At 46.0% G+C, this 21,392-nt stretch overlaps 1 protein-coding gene and 1 pseudogene across 2 annotated transcripts; both read right to left on the reverse strand.

Moving 5' to 3' along the window:
- LOC120695119 overlaps positions 1–12,339 on the reverse strand; it is a 28,399-nt pseudogene extending 16,060 nt beyond the window's left edge.
- Positions 12,340–14,062: 1,723 nt separating this feature from the next.
- On the reverse strand, positions 14,063–20,544 carry LOC120667619 (protein phosphatase 2C 70-like). 2 transcript variants are annotated; one of them, XM_039947662.1, is made up of 13 exons: positions 20,262–20,544; positions 19,021–19,210; positions 18,697–18,870; positions 18,418–18,593; positions 17,608–17,766; positions 16,107–16,247; positions 15,980–16,041; positions 15,690–15,825; positions 15,109–15,203; positions 14,871–14,986; positions 14,642–14,771; positions 14,506–14,560; positions 14,063–14,399 (listed from the first exon to the last, which is right to left on the reverse strand). In XM_039947662.1, the coding sequence occupies exons 1-13, from the start codon at positions 20,424–20,426 to the stop codon at positions 14,247–14,249; spliced, it is 1,752 nt and encodes a 583-aa protein (XP_039803596.1). In that variant the 5' UTR covers positions 20,427–20,544; the 3' UTR covers positions 14,063–14,246. The 2 variants fall into 2 exon arrangements, with proteins under 2 accessions (XP_039803596.1, XP_039803602.1); XM_039947668.1 differs by having other exon boundaries at positions 16,107–16,241; positions 20,262–20,532.
- Between the last annotated feature and the right edge of the window lie 848 nt (positions 20,545–21,392).

The raw sequence follows: 21,392 nt of genomic DNA on the forward strand, positions 1-21,392 counted from the left end.
AGCTTTAGATCCGATGGCTCAGCGGGGTTGGGCTTTTGGATCTAATCTGACCCGTCGGTTACGGATCTGACGGCCGGGGTGAAAGGGGCACGGGGGAACGGCGGCGTGCCACCGCCGGCGACAAATTCCGCGGCGGTGCGGCTCGGGACTCGCCGGAGAAGGCCAAACCGGCGTTCCCAGGCTCGGTTTGGACCGTGGCTTGGCCGAGGAGCACATGCGCGGCATGAGTGACGCACTGGTGGCCTTGGCGGGGGCTGGAGAGCGTCCGTGGCGGCGCTGGCTCTACGGCGGCGGGTCGGCGAGGAGACTCTCGCCGGCGAGCGAGGTTCTAAGCGCTAGAGCGGCCTACGATCTAGGAAAATAGGTGCAAAGGAAAGGGGAGGTGGCGACGGTTCATACCGCGGCTCGAATCGAAGAGGGGTCCGGCGCCGAGGCTGCGGCGGCGCGGACCGGCGGCGAAACTCGGCGGTGTGCTCGCGGACGGGTCGAGGCAGGGCGTCTCCGGGCCTGCTGCGCAGTCGAGGAAGTCCGGGCGGGGCACTGCAAGGGATAGGGGGATTCAGGGCGGCCAGAGCACCAGTGGCGGCGAGAAATCGGAGCGGCAGAGGGCTCACCGGCGGCGCAGGGGAGCTCTGCTCCGACTCCGGAAGCACGGCGCGGCTTGGGGTTTTCGGGGTGGCGGCGGGGTGGAGATGGGGCGCAGGGGGTGCGGCTGGGGTTAAGAAGGAGGCCGAGCGGGGATTGCGGCGGGATAGGGATCCCGGCGAGCTCGCCGGTGATCCCGGGCGCGGTTGCGCGGAGCGGGGAAGGGAAGGAGGAGAGAGGGGGCTGACTCGTGGGCCATCCTCGTCAGCGGGAGCGCGGTGCGCGGGCTGCGGCGTTGACGCGGCGCCGACAGGCGGGGCCGGCAGGTCGGGCGGGCGAGGCGCGCGCGGTGCGGGCGAAGCAGGCCGCGTGGGCTGAGGGAGGCGGGCGTGGCGTGCGGGCGACGCGGGCCGTTGCGGGGCTCGGCTGGGCCGGGTGGAGAGCTGGGCCGCGCACGGGTGGGAGAGGGAGGCAGTGTGCGGGCTGGGCCGAGCGCGAAGGAAGTGGGCCGGGGTAGGGGAGAGGCTAGGCCAGCGTGCTGGGCTGGCCATGGGCCGCGCTGGGCCGGCTTGGGAGAGAAGTTTGGGCTGGGTCTTGGGCTTTGGGTTGCTATGGGTTTGGGTTTTGGGTTTTGTTTTTCCTATTCTTCTCCTTTCTAAATCTAATTCGAACAAAGTTTGAATTCAAATTTGAATTTGAATTCAAACCACACTCAAATAAAATTATGCACCAGCATGAATGCAACAAAAATTTAAACCTATGATAAATTTTAATTAATTAGGAACAAAAATTAGATTAAATGCCAACTAAACACAATAAACCTTAGAAAATTTAACTAAAGCCAATTAATTTATTAATAAATACTGAAATTTAAAATTAGGGTGTTACAGTGGTGGCGATCACCCAATCCCTGCGCCACTCCTCCCACTTCCCGCCAGTAAGGCCGGGAATGTAAGGCGTCGGCAGGTCGCTCCTTGTCTGAAAGTAATACGCCCCCACCTCATCTTTCGCCCTCCCGGACTTCACCAATATGAAGAAGTGGCGGAAGAGGATGACGCAGGGCCGCACTCCCACGAACATCTCGCACAAATGGATGAAGATGGACGCCAGGAGTAGGGAGTGGGGTGTGAGGTGTTGAAGTTGGAGGCCGAAGTCTTCCAGCAGCAGTAGCAGGAACGAAGAGATCGGCAGCCCCACACCGGTGGAAATGTGCGAGGTGAACAGCACAAATTCCCCGGCGCAGAGGTTGCCGAGGGGAACCGAGCCTGCTCGGATCTTCCATCCAGTCTCCTGGGGTGCTCCTCCCTAGCAAGCGGTGCACCGTGCTCAGCTCCTCCTCGGTCTGGAATCGACGGGGGTGGCCGAGGGACGCCATCACGCTGTGGAGGTGTAGAGAAATCTGCGCAGGCGAGCAAGGTGCGAGGGGGCTCGAAGGCAAAGGGGTGCAAAGATTGGAAGGAAGAAGGCGAATGCGGAAAAGTAACCGCGGTACGCGGCTCGTCCCTTTATAAAGCCTGATCCAACCGGCGCGCCCCAGAACCATCGCTGCAACCCAGGCGACGCGCACACCTGGAGTTAACCGCTGAACCATGACAGGGGGCCCAGGCCCACCAGTCAGGGAGGGCTGGTAACCACAAAGGTGTGAAAGGGCGGAATATGAACCGTCGTCCACGCGCGAAGCGATGCGGAAGCTGAGCTGACGTGCGCGCATTAAGCGCTGGCGTGACCGGGCTCTTCACGAACTACGCCGGTGGTAAATATCCCGTTTACTCCGGCCGCAACAACGCCGAGTGTCGCGCGCGTGACTAGGTGAACCACTGAGAGTGGGACCCATAAGTCAGTAAGCCGTTGCGACATGATGAGGTAGCAAATAACCCAAAGGGTGGTCAAAGCCGGTCAAGACCCCAGCACTAAGAGGCTTCAAGTTAAGCAGAGCCAAATCGTTGTAGTGGCCCCACCTGCGGGTTTGTTTCTCTCTCGAAGTGGGCCCGGGGGCCACTGTCGGTACCCTGTACCAGGGATACCCACTTCTACTGCAACAAGGCAGGACTCGCATAGTCATCTGTGACTAACACCATAAGGGGCGGAGCTGCCGGGCCCCACGGGTCAGGCTCCTACCTCACCGGGCCAATGGCCCCGGACCTGCTCCCCGCTCTGGGACGGGTCCGGTGACGCCACATGTCCCAAGAGGAGGGGAGCTCCGAACCAACGGTCGGGGGCCCGGACCCCCCATAGGGGTCCGGGACCTCCCCGCGCCTGCCCGGATCTCCCATGCGTGTAGAGCCAGCATACCGCCAGGGGGTCCGGAGTCTCCACGTGTCCCGTAGGTGCGGGCGCGGGCACGAGTCTTCCACTGAAAGACTCGCCCATCTACCGCATTTAATGCGGATGGTTGAGGCGTGCTCTGCACCCGCGGCACGCGGGGCAGCTTTTTTCAGGCCTCACTGTGGGCCGCGTATTACCAAGGTACACAGTGCAGCTGCCTGCGCCGCACCCGCGCAGAGCCCGTCTGCCGCATTAATTGGATACGACGGCACGCCACTTTTCCATCATGCCGCCTACGCCGCAAGCTACACAGCCCGTCCAGCTACGTGGCAGGCGACGCCGCTGGCTACGCCTGGCGCCGTTTCGACAAGACAGCGCCTGGACACGCCGGACGGAGGATTCCGGGAGCAGGCAAGGAAATCCAGGAGGGAGATCTCCTTCGCCTGCGACACTTAATGTATGAACAGTACTTAGTTTATACTACATCGTTGGGCCCACCTGTCGGGGACCAACGGCCATGTGCGTGCTTCCCTTGAGATATAAAAGGGAGGCGCTTGCTGTACACGAGAGAGGACACGCTCTCCAGAGCACCCCAGACACACGCTGGACTCAGCTCCAAGCTCTTCCAAACCCAAGCAATACATCACACAGTGGACATAGGGTATTACGCTCCGGCGGCCCGAACCACTCTAAATTTCTGTGTTCATCGTGTTCTTGAGCGAGATCGAACTAGGACTAGCTAACCCCCGAGTACACACCCTCTGGGCTTAGGCGGGTGCCTTCCGCCACCCGGCTGTGGTTTGCCACACCACGACAATGCTCTTGAGCATCCTCTGTGGGGAGCCTTCGGAGATCAGCATCCGCTGGGGATCATTATTGGTTCCTCTACGGTTCCAGCTTGAGAACGATGAATTCTTAGAGAGTGCCAGGTAGCAGGTTCTGATGTTCGGGGCGGCTTGCGCTCGCTGGCACGCGTTGCGCCGTAAGATTGTCAGGACCGTTTCGATGTAGTGCGCGATTTCGGCTAGTGTTGCTTGATCTTGTGCCGCTGGGATGAAGAACAAATGGATGAATAAATTGAAGAATGAAACTTAGATATGTCTGTTTTTGTTACCAAACAAAAAATTAAATATTGTACATTTTTTAGATTATGCAATTTTTAGCAGATTATGCTGTCCCAAATGTGATAGCTTGTTGACCTTTTTTATATTTGTCTCATTATGATCAGTGTTTCCTTTAAGAAATTATAGGAGAATAATTCTCTGTAATCATATAAATGATCGTCATCCCCGAAAGTCGATCTAACACTTATGTTCACTTAATAAGAAAATAGGAAGAATCTACTTTGAGAGATTAATCCTAATATGAATAAATTTGAAGAATGAAATTTTAGATATATGTGTTTTTTACCGTACGAAAATTTAAATTGTACATTTTTAGATTATGCAAGATGTTTTTAATAGATTATGCTGTCCTGAATCTGATAGCTTGTTGACCTTTTATATTTGTCTTATTACGATCAGTGCTTCCTTAAATAAATGCTATTAGGATACAGTAATTCTCCATGATCATCATCGCCGAAAGTCTAACTTATTGTCACACTTAATAAGAAAATGAGAAGAATCTACTTTGACATTACTCCTAATATGTACATAAAGTCCAAATTACCTGAAGATTGTAGGAATTCACTGCTTACTATGTTTTCATAGGGAAAATGCCATGAACCTAATTCATACTGTGCTTGAATATTACCGTTCTGGCAAACCATAAGCATTGAGATCTCGTCATCCACGTGGTTGGTGCAACCATCCCTTAAGCTTTCCGACGTCTCAATCTGCATCGGTTCACTGCTCCGTGCATTGGGCCTTGCCTGCTCATTTCCCTTATTGTCCAGTGGCAGATGCCGCCGTGAACCATTCATTTCAGTATTGGTCTCTGAATCAATTCTGTCATTTTCATCTTCCGTTTCAATGTGCTCGTCTTCTGGATTGAGATTATTTGTCTGTACATTTATGCCACCAATGTATTTTTCCATTTTCGTTTGGAATAATGGCTGATGGTTAATGTGTGTGGATGGGTTGGAAGTTGAATGCCCTGAGAGGGTAGGCACTATGGGGATGCCATGTTGATCCATGAAGATGCTCCTTGCATTCTGAATTAAACCACTGTCTTCTGCTACCTGAAATATATTCATAAGTTCGTTAGATTCTACTGTTTTTCCAACATATCCATATAATGATTTGGTTAATAGGTATCATGGTTCAAAAGTACTTGTTGAATTTGTGAAATTATTGATCAGTTTGCAAAACAATAACAGTTAACCAACGTCATTTCTACAATGCATAATTAAGTAGCCAAAAAGTAAGCACAATAACAGTTAACGGTACTCACCTTCTCTGTAGTTCCAATTTCCAGGACACCATCATCATTAACAGGAATGCATGCGACTGTCTGCGTTAACATTGATGTCAATGTATGAGCATTAATTAGCTCAAGCCTGGGATTCAATATATATGTAGTGGAAATCATGCTGATATTGAGTATTGGAAAATTCATTTGAAATATAATAAATTCAATGCTAAGGATTTTACTTTGATGAAGCGTCAGATAAAAGTAGAAGTAAGTAGTAACTTATCTAAGTGGTGAAACACAGGTGATATAAGGCTCATACATCGAGTAATTTCTGAGGCGAAGTTATGAATACCTGGATACCTGCACTCTGCTACATGTTGCCACAAATATTTGTTATGCTCCACATGAAAAGAGTAACAATAAGGAAAATTAGTTTTTGTATTCTCATATCTTTAAAGAAAAGTGATGTTGTTCATAATTTCAATTGCAATCATAAGGCTTACTACCTTTTGTCATGCTTCCCTATGATTAATTAGTCTTTCTAATTCTTACCACGTCTTAAGAGTTTCTCTTAAATTTTATCCTTTTTTTCTCAAGCGCTCGCTCTCAAGATTTCACACACTGACAGCTATACTCTAGTAAAATATAGCTGTGATATCTAATGATTGCAATTGTGAAATTGTTAATTTTTTATTGTCTTCGTGGTTCAACTTTGACAAGTATTTCTATTAGAACATAGTTGTGGTATCTAATAAACGCATGAAATTATGATAATGCGTGCGAGGACAAACCTACACATATGAATTTTATGTTGCCATGTAAATCATGTTGGACAGTAATGACCCGCATCTAAGACCGGAAGGAGTGCGAATTGTTTTTTGTTTCAAAAAAAAAAAGGTGTGATACAGTATGTACCCTGGCAAGAATTGCTCTTGAAAACACTTTGCTGTCAACTTTGTTTGCCCCACAGAGCCGCACATAGCCTCCCCTTGCAACTGCCTCCCCAGGCAACCTGAAAAGTGAAAGCACACACATGCATGTACACGCCTCATCACTTATATATGAAAGCCTGTCTTGTTTCAATGACAAATAAAAGAGCCTAGCTTCTGTCTTTGTAATTAATGCGCTAATGCAAACTGTTTGTCCTTGTCATTTAAATAGTTAATACTTTACTGATGCATGCATGCTGCAGCATAGCATCCATTATTCTGAAAAGAATGTTAAAGGAACGAGTTGATAATCTAGTAGTTTGTTATATGGAGGAAACAAAGAAATGAATTAGATTTGGTAAATTAGCCATCAGGTTGTCTATATTTAATTTAGTGTGACTGTTTCCTGCACTACCGGAGCCGAGTCAAAAGCCATTTTCCACTCGGCAAAGACTTTGCCGAGTGTAACACTCGGCAAAGGTAGTGACGGCGAAGACGACTTTGCCGAGTGTCAAAAGGCACTCGGCAAACTTTTCGAAACCGGATCTGAAAAACAGCATTTAAAAAATACCAAAAAAAATTATTTTTACCCGGTAACCACACCAGTCAGTCATCCACCATCATCAAGTTGCATCACACCAGTCAGCCATGATTCGAACTCGTGACCTCTTTCTTCACGCATAGCCTCCTCTACCACTCCACCCATGCATCACATGTGTCTAGATACTATTTTGATTCCTCACATATTATACTAACCCGAGATTAAATTACTTGTTTGAGGCTCTAAACGAATTCAAATAAAAAAATTTTGAACTACAAAGTTTCGTAACTTTTCGAGATCTACAACTTTGATGTTGTAAGTTTTTTGATCCGAGGTCATTTGCAAAATTTGAATTTCAAATTTGAGAAATTCAAACACATATTCGAGATCTTAAATGAATTCAAATAAAAAAGTTGTGAACTACAAAATTTCTTAACTTTTCTAGGTCTACAACTTTGATGTTGTGAGTTTCTTCATCCGAGATCATTTGAAACACTCCAAAAGTTTTTATAGCACTCGGCAAAGAGAGGTTTTGCCGAGTGCCAATAAAATACACTCGGCAAAGAAATTAAGCAAAAAAAATTTAAAAATACCAAATGGATCTGAAAAATCACCAAAATTTCACGTTAAGCAATCTATGTTGTCTATTGTTTATACAAAAAGTTTTGAACTCAAACAACAATTTGATTATCAATTTGACTCCAAATCTTATCAGATCCTTCTCAACTCTTTGATTTTTCTTCGAAGATGTATCGATTTGTAAGTACGTACGTGACAAAGTGTGCAAAACCTCCTCAATTTTTTCCCACAACTTACACATATGATATTATGACATCTTGCCAAATCTCATAATTTTTAAATTTGTTTGCTATTTTTAATTTTTTTAAAAAATTCAAAAATGGGTTGCTTGTCGAGTGCCCACCTTTTGACACTCGACAAACAACTCTTTGCCGAGTGCCAACCCCTAGGCACTCGGCAAACAACCTTATTTGTCGAGCTTTTTTTTTGCGGAGTGTTTTTTTATTGGCACTTGACAAATAGATTGTTCGCCGAGTGCCCGTGGTTTGGCACTCGGCAAAGCGTCCAGCACTCGGCAAAGAGTCGGTTTCCGGTAGTGGTGAGAATTTGTAATGCTTTACCCGATGCCAGGTGGGAAGCAGTAGGACAATGCACACGAGGTAGAACCACTCCGTCTCCGTAAGGTCCTCCGGCGCCAGCGCGGCGCTCGGCCGGCTGCTGTCGCCAGCAGCGGCGGCGACCTCCCCCGCCAGCGAGTCGTAGAGCTCCCGCAGCTGCCGGCTGCGGCGCCGCCCCGCCGCCGCCTCCTCCTCCTCCTGACCCTCCTCCCCGCCCAGCGGCGCCACCGTCGTCTTGCGCGTCCTGACTGCGCCGTTGTAGTGGCCCTCCGCCCACACCAGCGCGCTGCACGCCACGCTGTGACGATCCTAAGGACCGACACAGGATAACTAGAGGGGTTGCCGGCGTACACACACGGCGAGGAGCACGGCGGCGCCGTCTCAAGCAGGAACGAAGGAGGAAGAAGGGCTCGGCAGTGCCGGCTGTAGATAATTGTTCATCGATGATTCCATTCAGATGATACTACAGATACATATAGTTGGTACATGGGCGCAGCCCAATAAGGTGAAAGGCACGCAGGCCCAGTACTAAACCCGATCAGCTATTCCTATGGTGGCCCAAGACCTAGGTCATGACATTCTCCTCCCCTTAAGCAACAGCCTGCCCTCAAGCTGTGAGACACTCATTTGCCAGATAATTATCAGATATTGGACATAGCAAAAGTAATGAAATTTGTTGTCCTTGCTTGATCAAGTCATCCGGGGTCATCAATCACCAGATAATAGAAGTGAGGCATGAAGATTAGGCTGCCAGCAACTCGTAGTCTTGAACCTTTACTTTGTGTCGTATGCACAGACATGTATTGCAGGCAATTGAAAAGACCAACAGAACATATAGCACTTGACAGAATACCTCCCACCAGACTGTTACCAGATGCTTCGGTCAGTTGCTTCATAGGTAGCTCCAGACGAAGAATATCATCAGTGTCACCACGATAAATGAGATATCCAGATAATAATGCATCGAGGCAATATAACAAGAGATATAATCACCACAGAATATGCATAGCCTTCAGAGAATTTGAGTGCAGAGTGGTGCCATTTTCACTCGCTGCATCTGCAGTTGTGTTTCCATACAGATTACCTTGACTGCCACCTGGATCCCATGAGATTAGTTGTTGTAGAGCCATAGTTACATCTGTTTGCTCAGGCTTGACCATTAGCTGACCTACCAGACTTGCAGGAAAAGCCCAGCAGTGTATCTTCTGAAGTGCACATACCATTCTCATGAGTTCCTGTGAAAGCTCCACAGCAAAGGCATATCCCAGTAGCTGTTGCATTGCCTTGAAACAGATTGGTCGCAAGTCATTACACTTTACCCATTGTGCAATACCAACTAGATCCCACCAGATCAGTTGCTGATTGGTTATAGTTTCAGACCAAATCACAGCACTGAGTTGCAAATACTGAGGTACCTTTGTCTGGCCAGAAATCCCATCTGTAATAAGCTCACCATTGCACCTGTAAAGCTGTGCAATATCAGTTCTATCATCTGAGCTATACTCCCCACTAGTTGGCCTTGACCACTTGAGAATTAGTCTTGTTCGCTCAGATTCCCTCTGAACCATAGAATCATTGCACCATGCAAACAAAAGATATAGGCCAACTATAATGTGCAAGATCTTTTCATCATCTGAGAACAATCTGATGTGAACCCCAACAATGAGAAGTGGACTATTTAACTTTAGAGTACCACCTTGAACTTGTAAAGAAGCAGTAGATGGATAGGCAAAATATGGTAAACCATCTAACTGAATTACTTCAAAGCTAGCCATAGAGATGTGTGCTGCTGACAAGTTAGTGTTGCTTCCCACACCAATGCAACTGAGCTGAATCTGAGTAAGGCAGTCATGATGACAGACACAATTTCTAGCATCTGATAGAAGATATATGATACTTGCCACACCCATACAAATTAAGGCACACTCATATGCAGAATATGACCATGGAAGTATAGCTTGTACTCCAAATGGATAGCACAGAAGTAACACTTGCCATGACACCTTGCCAAATGCCACATGATGCAATACCAAAAGCTGAAATACCACATATCTCTTATATTTATGTAGTGGCCCGGATTTCTGAATACAGATTAACATCATTGTTCTTCTCACCATAAGAGAATGGAAAGGAATGATAGTCAATGCACATAGCAAATTAACATCAGGAACAATGCTGAACTGTGACAGTGAAATGCCTTTCCCTTTAATTGCATCAATGTGCATTGTAGTTCCATTTAATTCAAGCCCAAGCTGCAAGCACTCGTTACTGATATCACAAATTAAAGGTTTCACCATGGATTGATTGACTCTGCACAATATCATGGTATGGACAGTGAAGGACGGCCAAGGTATTGGCCTATGTTTCCTAGTAACTTCATCACAACTGATACACAGCCAAAGGCTAAAACATATCTGAGGAGTAAAATTTCCCTTTAGACTATCAGCTTTTATATAGACTACTGGCCATGGGGGCTTTGGCGATATGTTAACTGTCTCAGCATTCAGAATGTCTGACTTTGGTCCACTGTCAAGTATGGTAGCAGGCAACAGTTCTAACAAGACTGGATTAAGCAGAACCTTTCCTTCCAACACATTTTGTTGAGCATGAATTTTTGTGGCCAGAAATGAATACTTCACATCAATCGAGTAGGCAAGGGTGGAATTTGTGATGTACCTATGCCACATACTCTCGCATGAGAAGCCCTTGTTGATGTCCAGTTGTGAAGTAGCCGTGGGATGAAACAAGGTCAGTGGATCAGTCCAGGTGATGGCGGTGGTGATGATGCTCACGGTCTTGACCATCTCAATATTGCTGTTGAGGCAAGCTTCCGAACACTTTGTGGGCGAGGTTGTTACTAACTCCTCCTGCATACTCGGAGTAGATGTTGCCGGTGTAGGTGTTGGTGACGTACTCGCAGCAGGCACCCACGGAGCTGGTGCTGCAGCCGACGCAGATGTATCTGATGACAAGGTTGATGAAGTGGCTGGCACAGCGCTCACGTCGTGGATGATGCAATACGTCGAACACTTGGCGGGTGTGGTGGTGAAGACCTCCTCTTCTGCAACCAGGTCGGCTCGTGCAGTTGTGGATGTCAGCGTTGCAGTCACGGGCGCGGAAGCGTGCTTGTCGCTGGTGGGGCGGAGCGCCGATGATGCTGGCGATGTAGTGGTGGATGCAGTCGACGATGTAGTGAACGTCGATTTGGGCGTCGTGGTGGCGATGGAGGCCGAGGCGGCGGCCGTCGAGGGCGGCGGGGTGGTGGAGGACGCCGGCGAGCTGCGGAAGGCCGAGGACGCCGGTGATGGTGTCGCCGGCACCACCGATGTGGTGGTGTACAGCTCGTCCACCCGATGGCGTCTGCGTTCCATCTCGCGTCGCATCCTGGCGAGCTCGAAGGCGGCGACGATACTCTTAACGGTGGTCATCACGGTTGGCAGCAGCTGGCGAGGGAGATGGCGCGACGGCTGATATGCGGCGGTGGCGGTGGTGATTGGTTAGGGTTTGCGAATTTGGGGATTTGGGTGGTAGGTAATGGCTCCAGGATCAAATCCTTGCAAATTCAAGGTCTCCACGTCTGGGATTTACAGGATTTGAAAGCGATTTGAAGAAAAAAATTCTTCGATTCGTTCCCAAATCACACACCAACTCCGGCGGGACTCGAAGAAATTCGCGAAGGAAATGGCTCTGATAACCAGATGTGACGATCCTAAGGACCGACACAGGATAACTAGAGGGGTTGCCGGCGTACACACGGCGAGGAGCACGGCGGCGCCGTCTCAAGGAGGAAGGAAGGAGGAAGAAGGGCTCGGCAGTGCCGGCTGTAGATAATTGTTCATCGATGATTCCATTAAAATGATACTACAGATACATATAGTTGGTACATGGGCGCAGCCCAGTAAGGTGAAAGGCACGCAGGCCCAGTACTAAACCCGATCAGCTATTCCTATGGTGACCCAACACCCAGGTCATGACACACGCAACATTGGTAGTCAGTCGTCGACCGCGGGCACGAGGGGATCGATCGGATTGTCGGAGGAAGAAGACGATCAGAAGGGAAGAGATGCGAGGCAAGAGAAAGAGCTAGTAGCCCGAGCTCCGGGTCCGGGATGGCGGCGCTCGGGCACGCGGCTGCGCGCGTCCACCCACCCACCCCTGGTGCTGGCAGAGCTTCCAGAGGACGCTGTACGTCCACCCCGTGACCTCCGCCACCGTCTGCAGCGCCCTCTGCACCGCCATGGCGTCCGCCGTGCACCTACCAGCCAGCTCGATCCAGAGAGAGAGAGAGAGAGGGGGGGGTTGACTGGTGGCTGCACACCAGACGGCTCGAGCGGAGGTCATGCACCCACCAGATCGCCAAGGCACGAGGAGGGAGGAGAGGATTTGGTGAAGGGTAGCCCAGTCGAGTCGAGTCCTCTTGGATGGACGCCATGCCGTGTTCTCGGCCGTTACAAATGTCAGTCGCCACGGCATTCAATGCGGTGCCTTTTCTAAATGACCGTTCTGCCCTCTCCGTTCCTTCAATCTGCTATTCACTCTCTGTTTTCCCCCGCAGCCCTCTTTCGGTAATTATATTCCGGGAGGCGACTGCGCGTGCGATGGTAGAGTAGAGGGGGGTCTAGGGCTGGACGAAAAACTCGTAACTCGCTAGCTCGCTCGACTCGCTCGTTAATGGCTCGGCTCGAGCTCGACTCGTTTTATAATGAGCCAGCTCGTTTTATAACAAGCCAGCTCGTTTTATAACGAGCCAGCTCGAGCTGGCTCGCGAGCCGCTCGTGAGCCATAACGAGCCAGTTAATTATGAAGCCAGCAAATTTAAATGGGTGCATTGTTAAAGACAAAAAATTCTAATGACTCATATTTGAAGAAAATGAGTGCTGCAATGTTAAACAAATTTGATAAATATTTGGAAGAGAAGAACAATGTCATGGTTATTGCTACAATCCTTGACCCTAAGTTCAAAATGATATATATTCAGTTCTATTTTAGTCAGCTTTATGACTCCTCAAGGTATGAACAAGAGGTTGCTTATATAAAAAATGAGTTAGAATAGTTGTATAAGAAGCAAGAATTGGAACAATACTGGAAAATGGGTAAGAAGAGCAGCATAAGAAGCAAGAATTGGAACGAGCCAAACGAGCCATACTCTGTGATGATGTGTGTTCATATTGTCTCTCTACATTGGCTCGCGAGCCAAACGAGCTAGCTCGAGCTCGCTAACGAGCCGAGCCGAGCTAGCCTGCTGGCTCGTTAGTATAACGAGCCGAGCCGAGCCAATATGTTAACGAGCCGAGCTATAACGAGCCGAGCCATAACGAGCCGAGCCATAACAAGCCGAGCTGGCTTGATATCCAGCCCAAGGGGGTCCAAGTCGACAGAGAAGAATGGATGGAATGGAAGGAGGTTTAAGGCGACAGACAGGGGCAAGGCACCCCAGTGCCTTCGGTTCTTATTCTGTCACACAAACATTTTTTTTTGCCTGTGCACGTATTTCATTAAGAGAAAGCCTGGCATCCAAACTTAAACTCTGACAGTGATGTTTCTTTATTTGCATTAGTGTTCACTGTACTTAATCACTCCTTTTGCCATGGTCTTCCATGTTTTCACTGAACCCTTGCAAAGAGGATCTTTTGCAAGGAAATCAAGCACACCACCCATGATCTGCCACAGTGGCTGCAACCACTTGCATGCAGTGGCTTCTTTACCCTGCTGCAAAGAGGAAATTTAAGAGCCTGATGTGTACCCCTGCTGGTCCTGGGATTGGGAGGCCCTAATTCTTTGGCTGCACAAAGGAGTAAAAGGGCCATTACTCAAAGAAAAGGTGTAAAAGGGCCAGGACTTTGCTTCCGGCCTGACCCTTCCATGATGGGGATAAAGGGAGTGTCAGGAGATGCACCACTAGATTCTAGCCCTTGGCAGATCCCACAGCATTCCATTTCTGTCAGGCAGGCAATTGGTAACTTCTGAGCCCCAACCTTGTGCACAAACTGAAAGGACGTGCATCCAATAACTCCTGCAAAGAAAAAACCTGCTGGGTGGTTGGGCAATCGCAGCAGTTTTCACTTGGCCCCATCTTGTTGTTGGACCTTGGATGCAGATTCTACAGCAAGGTAAAAGTGATGTCATGACATGCAGCTCAACAAGCATTATCTGCCAGGCTGAAAGTACAAGCTGGGCGGCTCAGTCACCTGACCCAAGGATCACAAATCAGAGTACTGCAACGAAATACAAGCATAGGCTCTTGAAGCACCAGATTTGCACACTATGAAAATTGCTCCTATGCCATTTCACAGATGATTCCGGTGTAATACATGTGAATATCACCACATCTCATTAGAAACAAAACGGGTGCAGCCAAGACTGAAACAAAATTTGGAGCTATATGCAGCGGGGGAGGGGGGGTCGTTCATGGAACACGGCGCCTCGAAATCCGACATGTCATTTGGCAATACAAGGGTCTGTTCTCAGAATGTCGAAATCTACAAATACTACAGATGTGTTGTCCTTGGTCCGCAAATTCCTAGCTTCGCTCAATACGCGGTTGGCTACTTTGTCCGCCGAGGTACTATCACCGGTGTCCCTCTCCTTTCCCTGCAGATTGTGGAGGCAAGAACAAGCATGAGACTACAAACAAGCAAGAAAGGCCAATGCAGCTGCACAACAATGACAGCAAAAGCACAAGCTTCAGAACTTTTACCTCGGCAACAAGCTGTACCGCCCTTTTAGTGCTGATAACATCCCAAAGCCCGTCACTGCATACATACAAACAACCTGAACGGTGAAGATGGTTGCAATAAGCAGCATTACCTTTCTAGCATTGAAAAAGCATTTACCTAGCAATAACGGCAAAAGCTGTACATGCTCTGGTGATACAAACAGCTTGGCTCACATATGGTTCTGAGCTGAAGCGCGTGTCTTGCTCCTTTAGAAACTTATCTCCAAACATCCGAGCAAGATTTAGTCCTATTGGAATTGTAACAGACATTGAGTTGATTTGACTTCCACCATCAATTGCATAGGGGGGGGGGGAGGACAAACTCAAAATGGAGCAAGGTATTGTACCATTAAGACGAACTTCACCATCTTTCAGGGGCTGCCCAGTTCTTGCTATCCTAGCTCTTTCAGTTGTACTAGCTACCCGATGATCTTCGGTCATATCAATCGTATTTCCATTGACACTGAAAAAGTTAGGTCATTATTGGTCGGCGACATTTTAGTCAAAACGTTCTCATAAAGGAAGTTAACAGGTAAAATTAACGTATTAGCTGGCAGGGTATGCTAAAATTAGGTGATCTCTTACCTCATCACACAAGCTGAATCACCAAGGTTAGCACACTGGGCAAAACAATTTTTATTCTGATCAAACCAAATAAGAAGGGCTGTTGCTGTACATCCCTGAGGTAAAAAGAAAAATCGTAAGCCATAGCAGTTCATCTCGCCAGGCTAATTCAAGGGAAGAGCATATAATTACAACTCAGCAAAATATATAAACAACATAAGGCCTATAAGAGGTGCCGATTAGACTGCAAAATTTCAAAAGCAAACAATCATTACTGTCTCTGGCTAGGCATTGTTTTCTAGAATAAAGGAGGATTTTACATTCTATGATAGTGAGGTACGTTCAAAGTACTGTTATCAGTAGCCTTAGCAGCAAGATCGGAAGTTTTGGACCAAATCACCAAGTAATGTGAATCTGGGGAGGGATCAGCAACAAGACACTGTTTCATGAATATGAACTGAATTGTTGACATCACTAACACTGCTAGTTTCTTGACAATGCTGATATACAGGGCCAGTTCAAAAATATAAATGTCACAACCTTGCAAACACATAAACCTAGTTGAAAAAATAGCATTTGAGACATCACGAGATAGGGCGAACCTCATACTGATGATCGATTGCAGCTTCTGTCAAAGTAAAAGCATATCTAAGAACATCAGAAGCATCAGAACTTGATAGAACTCGTTCTTTTGTGTCAGGATGAGATAAAATGTTTGCCACAGTTTCTGGAAGAATCCTAGAAGTCAAAAGGAAAAAACATCAGTTTTGCATATCCAGATTAAAATATTGAAACAAAAGAATTCAAAAAGAAGTGTTGTTTCATTGGAGTTAACTAATATATGGATAAATCAATGGCATGCATAATCATGCATGAAAGAAACACTACTAACTTGCTGACAGCTTTGGCAGCTCCATCCCCTCCATGTCCATCAAAGATTCCGAAGAGCCCAAACTGCAACGCAATCAGGCATCAAAAAAGAAAGCAATAAAGACTTTGCAAGAACTCTCATTACCCACCTGTTCAACCCCCTGCAGAGGACACTGGCAAAAGCTTATGTCCTCCATCGGAAGTTTCTTTCCACTTCTACGGGCTACCATTGGATCAGATGCCATACCAACTCCAGCAGGAACTCGTTGATTTTGCAGTGAAATCTGAACCTTCAGAGAGGTAGCAACAAAATGCAAGTGTTAAAAAGAAGGCATGAAAGTTGTTATCAAAGAACTAACAATTGAAATGTTGCTATGATGCTCAAATAAGCTGAATAATAACAAGCACCAACAAACATTAGAACCATGTAGTGTGCGTACTTCAACTAATGAACAGAAGTGTGAAGGTTGGAGTGTTTCAACCAAACCTCAAATGGTAAAGTAGAAAAACGAAGCAAGCAACCATAAATACAAACAATGATGAGCATCACTTAGCAAGTGCAAGCCAGTAGACAGCATATTTTCAGCTGTCACTGCTCTAAAACACAGTTGTGTGGCCTGCACAGGTGCTAGGCTACACCTACAGCATCAATCCTAGCACCTATCCACAACCTAGCCATTATACGCAAACACCTCCTGCATAAAGCCTTTTACAACACAAGCTCTACCAACTAGTCAGTTCGTTGACAATATGGTTGACACAAAATGTAGCATTCCCTCGATTTCTCCAATATAAGCATCATGGTTCTTACGGCGGTAAGGCAAGGTGTGGCGAGTCACCACCGCCCAGCTGCCTAGGCGGGCTAAGGCGACGCCTAGGAGGGCCAAGGCGACGCCTTAGCCCAAAACAAGGGGAGCGCCTTGTCGCCTAGGCGACGCCATGATAAACATGATAAACATACTAGGCCATCTTTTTTTATTTTGAGGGAGCAAATTCTCTGATGAACGGAAATTCAGTGGACTATGATCATAAGGGGTTCTAAAATTCTACATATAGGCTTGGAATACAAGGGAACACCAAAGAATCATTATTGGGGACTACACCTTTAAAATGAACTAGGTCACATATGCATAAATTAAGCTCATTGTATATACAAGCTGGCGATAAGTGATTTATGGTTTGTCATACAGAATGAAAGGGTAAGGCCACACAACCAGAAGCATGAATTAGAGGTGGATGGAGTTTGGTAGTTTATAATGAATAGTAGGAAATGGGTGGATAATTTTTTATGTTCAGTCTGAAGTCTGAACTAAACATATGAGAATACAATAGCCATCTAAACCTACAAAATAGAAGTGTTTCAGACCAAGACTCATGAACACATCATAAGGATCAGAATATAGATCACGAGTGGTCAATGTTTGTAGTCCAATTTTTGCAATTATTTCTTAGATCTGGTATGACCATATACAATCAATTCCTTCTAGAAACAAGTCAGCTCAGATCAATTTATCAAGATTCAGTCTCCTATAAGACATACAATGGAAGCTCAGTACACTGCACGACTGAACCACTGGGATGTAAGACCCACAAAATATGTTACCGAACTTGAAAGAAACTAGAGATGCTCGAAGCATATCAGGAACTTACAGATAGCTTTGATGAAGTCCCTAGAGTTATAATATCACCATGTGCAAGTTCAGCAGGCTCACCCCAATGCCTAGACCCAACATCCGGATGATGAACCGCCTGAGAGTTCAAGAAAGTTCCATTCAAGCTGCCCATGTCCACAAGTTCCCATTTCAATGTCTGCAATATTCCAATACATCAAACATCACTTTTTTGAATGAAGAAGAATCTTATTGTACTGCAGCACATAAGGGTCTCAAAGACTGTAATAACTATGGACATGATCAGTACACTGGAAACAACCAAATAAAATTTGACAGCTCTACCCAACACAGTTTTCTAGCAAGTCAATGCTCTACCCAATATATATTCACTATTGCGACCAAGGGAAAAAAAAAGAATCAACAAATATATTTCTGCTCACAAATAAGGTGCTAACAATATGGAAATGTTTACAAAAAAAAAGACAAATCTTGCAGGAACAGTTTCCACTCAGAACTCAGGAAAAGGATGATAAAGTTTTGCATTTAGTTACTGAACTAATTGCTTCACTAAAACGTGCCGCCATGATATTGTAAGTGATTAGGTTTGAAACATCAAACATGTAGCCCCAGAGTCCAAATTCCCAACATTGAGTTTGTCAGGTAATGAATTTGGACAAAACATACAACTGAATTTTGATTATCACAACATACACAATGGTACTATAAAGTTGATCACTAGCATCACTTATTCAGTTTTGACAGCAAGCTAGAAGTACAGAGAAACAAACACTCAAACAGCATTGAGTTGAAGGTACAACAAATGCATAAACAGTTTATGAATACTGACCTTTGCATTCCAGTTTATCCGAGCATGCTTCCCTGACACTTCAGAATCCTTTAACACTATATCACTTGGGGGAACTCTTCCAAGAGTTATTGGGAGCATAGAAGGTCTACTTGACTGCCGAGAACAGCTTATCCCATGAGATGGACCAGCTATGACCTGTAGATCAAGGCTGCTATCTGCATTTCTAACAAAAGATTGGATGAAATGGGCATATAAATGCCAATCTTTGCAAGGAATGGACTACTAAAACGTCCAAGTCAAGTTTGAAGGATAGCTTACGATATGTATTATCCTTCATTGGGATGCTTCCATTATGGTTATCCTCTACAGAAACCTTTTTTCTGTGCTTTTGATCAGGTGTTGGCCAATTTGTTGGTGTTATCCGCTTTAGTGTGCTTCCTAATTGGAACTCTTCAGAAGTATCATTTTCAACATTGATTACATGAGTTTCGCCTACAAAATCAGTAGCAATTTTTAGAAATTGGAAAAATGCTTTTGTAAATCCATGATTGGATGTATCAGATTCAAGCAATCCAGCATAGATGAGAATACAGATGATTTTCAAACTAGGACACTAGAGGGTTGAGTATGATTATTGATCACCTTGTGTAGTGCAACATTCAGCAGGATAAATCCTCCCTGTATCAGCAATTGAATGACTTATAGATGAAGTATTACTCCTATTTGTTTGAATCTTCGAAGGTTCTCCTACAGAACTTCCAAGAAAGCTATTACTCTGGCTAGAGTGACCTTCCTGACTTTCAGAAAGAAGGGGCCTATCTATATCCTCATCCTGCAAGTAGAGAGTGTGAATACTTAGAATACCATTACAAGCATACCGAAACTACAATAATGAAAAAGAAGAGTTTGATGTATCTCTGGTAATGAAAATGCCTAGGTACACAATTGCATTTCAGTATAATTAGTTAGCATAGGAAGTCCTTCAAGGCATAGAGTCAACTGATGTGGAAACCACTCCAAACATAACATCAAGGAAAGTGCCCAAGTCTATGGCTAAGAACATGGATGGCTGCATTAGTTTTTACAATCTTTCTGTCATGACTTTTGACACAAATCTTTCTTACTTTTAAGAATGACATGTTTGTGTGAGGAAATGTGTTTCTTGCTGTAACCATGGCCGCTGAATAAAAAACTGGATTGGAAACCCCATCTAATACTTCTTTGAAGAGGTTATAGAATCAAATAGCGTTCATTATCTCACAGAATCCAATATATTCTGATGTTTGAAACAGATTTCAGGAGATGTAATTCAGCTAATCAGTTCTTTCTTATTAGGCAGTAGATGTTTTCTTGTTCAAATGTGGGAATTAGGCATTCATTGTTCAGAACATGATCTTTCAACTATGAAAACAACAAGTAATCTATATCCTGCTCACAAAGCATAAAAATGTAATAACAGTACTTTTCTTCAATCGTTATGAGCAACAAAGAGAGCCTAATCAACCTTTACCATGACCGAGCTACAACGACGGAACCAAAGACAGAACCAAACCATCAATGCCACAGTTCATTATCATAATCTACCCAAGAAACAAGCCAATAGCCAAGAAAACCATCCATAGACCTCAACACAGGATGAATCGCCAATGTTGGAAGAAATCAAACAAAGAAGAGAAATTGCCCCAAGATAGCAGGCCCAAGAATCCACCGCTAGTAGCGCTTCACCAAGAAACCCCCCAAATCCCCACTCCATCACCGATCCATGCCTCTACAATAATTTTCCAAGAAACACCGAGACCACCGATTCGCATCAAAAGGACCGCCGCTTCGCCTCTTGGCGATTCGAAAGAGGAACAAGGAAACAAGAAAGCTCGGATCTCGACCTGGACAGCGACCGGGGTCGGGACCGCCGCGGCGACCTGGACCGGGCGGCGCTGCCGCTGCCGCCGCCGCCGCAGCCACCATCGCCGGAAGGCGAAGACGACGACGGCGAGGACGGCGAGCGCCGCTACGGCAGCGGCGACGAGCGCCAGAGGAGGGGCGGCCATGGAAGGGGAGAGGGGGGGGAAGGGGAGGGGACTAAGATGGCTGCATCGCCATCGCCATTTCTTCGCTGTGCGCGTGTGCTAGCTAATCTGTTGTCCGGGGGTTTCTTGGGGAGGCCTATTCTTGGGAGGCAAAGCACATTTTGGGGGGTTTTTTGGTTGCTGCGCTGCGCACATGAATCTTGAGCACATCTCCTGTGACCTGTCACGCCCACATTTCTCTTCTGATCCTCTCTTTACAGTTTCACCTCTGGTTCTTCATCTTATTTTTGGAACATAATTTGTTGTTACAATTCATTTATTTCTACAAATAGTATATTAGGTCTTTAAGTCTTACAAATAATGATGTTTGATGAGAAATGTGGATTTTTTATTTCCCTTACTTTTAAAATTCGCATGCCCTATATTATTCCACCAGGATAATATATAAATAGGTATGTAGAACGTCTACATGCCAAATTAAAATTCTCCAAACGCCATATAATTATTCTATCTATTATGTATCATATCCTATAAATCTTAAAAATGATTTAAAATTAAAGAGATCCTAGTACATAATTCAGTATTGGCATGTCCCGCGTGGGCTAGAAAAATTGAAAATTTATACACTATGTTCCTAAGGTGCACAAATCAGCAACAAGGAAGCCTTGTCATGGACTATATCCCTCTTTTTAGTTGTGTAATTCTTGGTGTGATTGCACTTCTTAATTTGTTTCTTAAGTTTTGCCATTGAATATCTCTATGTTAAGTGGAGAGTTTATTTCTGTCATTCTAAATGGCTCTACTCAGCATGTAAGGCTAAGGGTATGTTTTGTTTGAGGGTAAAATTGAAAGAGATATAGATATTCATCCTCGTAGGGGTAACACCACAGGTAGATAAAATGCGATTTTTTTTCTGTTTGGAAGGGTAAAGACAAATGGGAGAGTAATACTTGCAATCTTAGTCCCAAATAATAACGTCCAACCATA

The sequence above is a fragment of the Panicum virgatum genome, chromosome 2K (assembly GCF_016808335.1).
Source record: "Panicum virgatum strain AP13 chromosome 2K, P.virgatum_v5, whole genome shotgun sequence".
In the NCBI taxonomy this organism is placed as follows: Eukaryota; Viridiplantae; Streptophyta; class Magnoliopsida; order Poales; family Poaceae; genus Panicum; species Panicum virgatum.

What these genes read in the sequence shown, in the direction of transcription:
- LOC120667619 (XM_039947662.1), bottom strand. Translation starts at nt 20,426, where the DNA reads ATGGCCGCCCCTCCTCTGGCGCTCGTCGCCGCTGCCGTAGCGGCGCTC. An exon ending in GGACTTCATCAAAGCTATCT is followed by an intron (nt 16,248 to 17,607) that starts GTAAGTTCCTGA and finishes ACCTCTCTGAAG; the next exon opens with GTTCAGATTTCACTGCAAAA. An exon ending in TGGTGAAGTTCGTCTTAATG is followed by an intron (nt 14,772 to 14,870) that starts GTACAATACCTT and finishes CAATTCCAATAG; the next exon opens with GACTAAATCTTGCTCGGATG.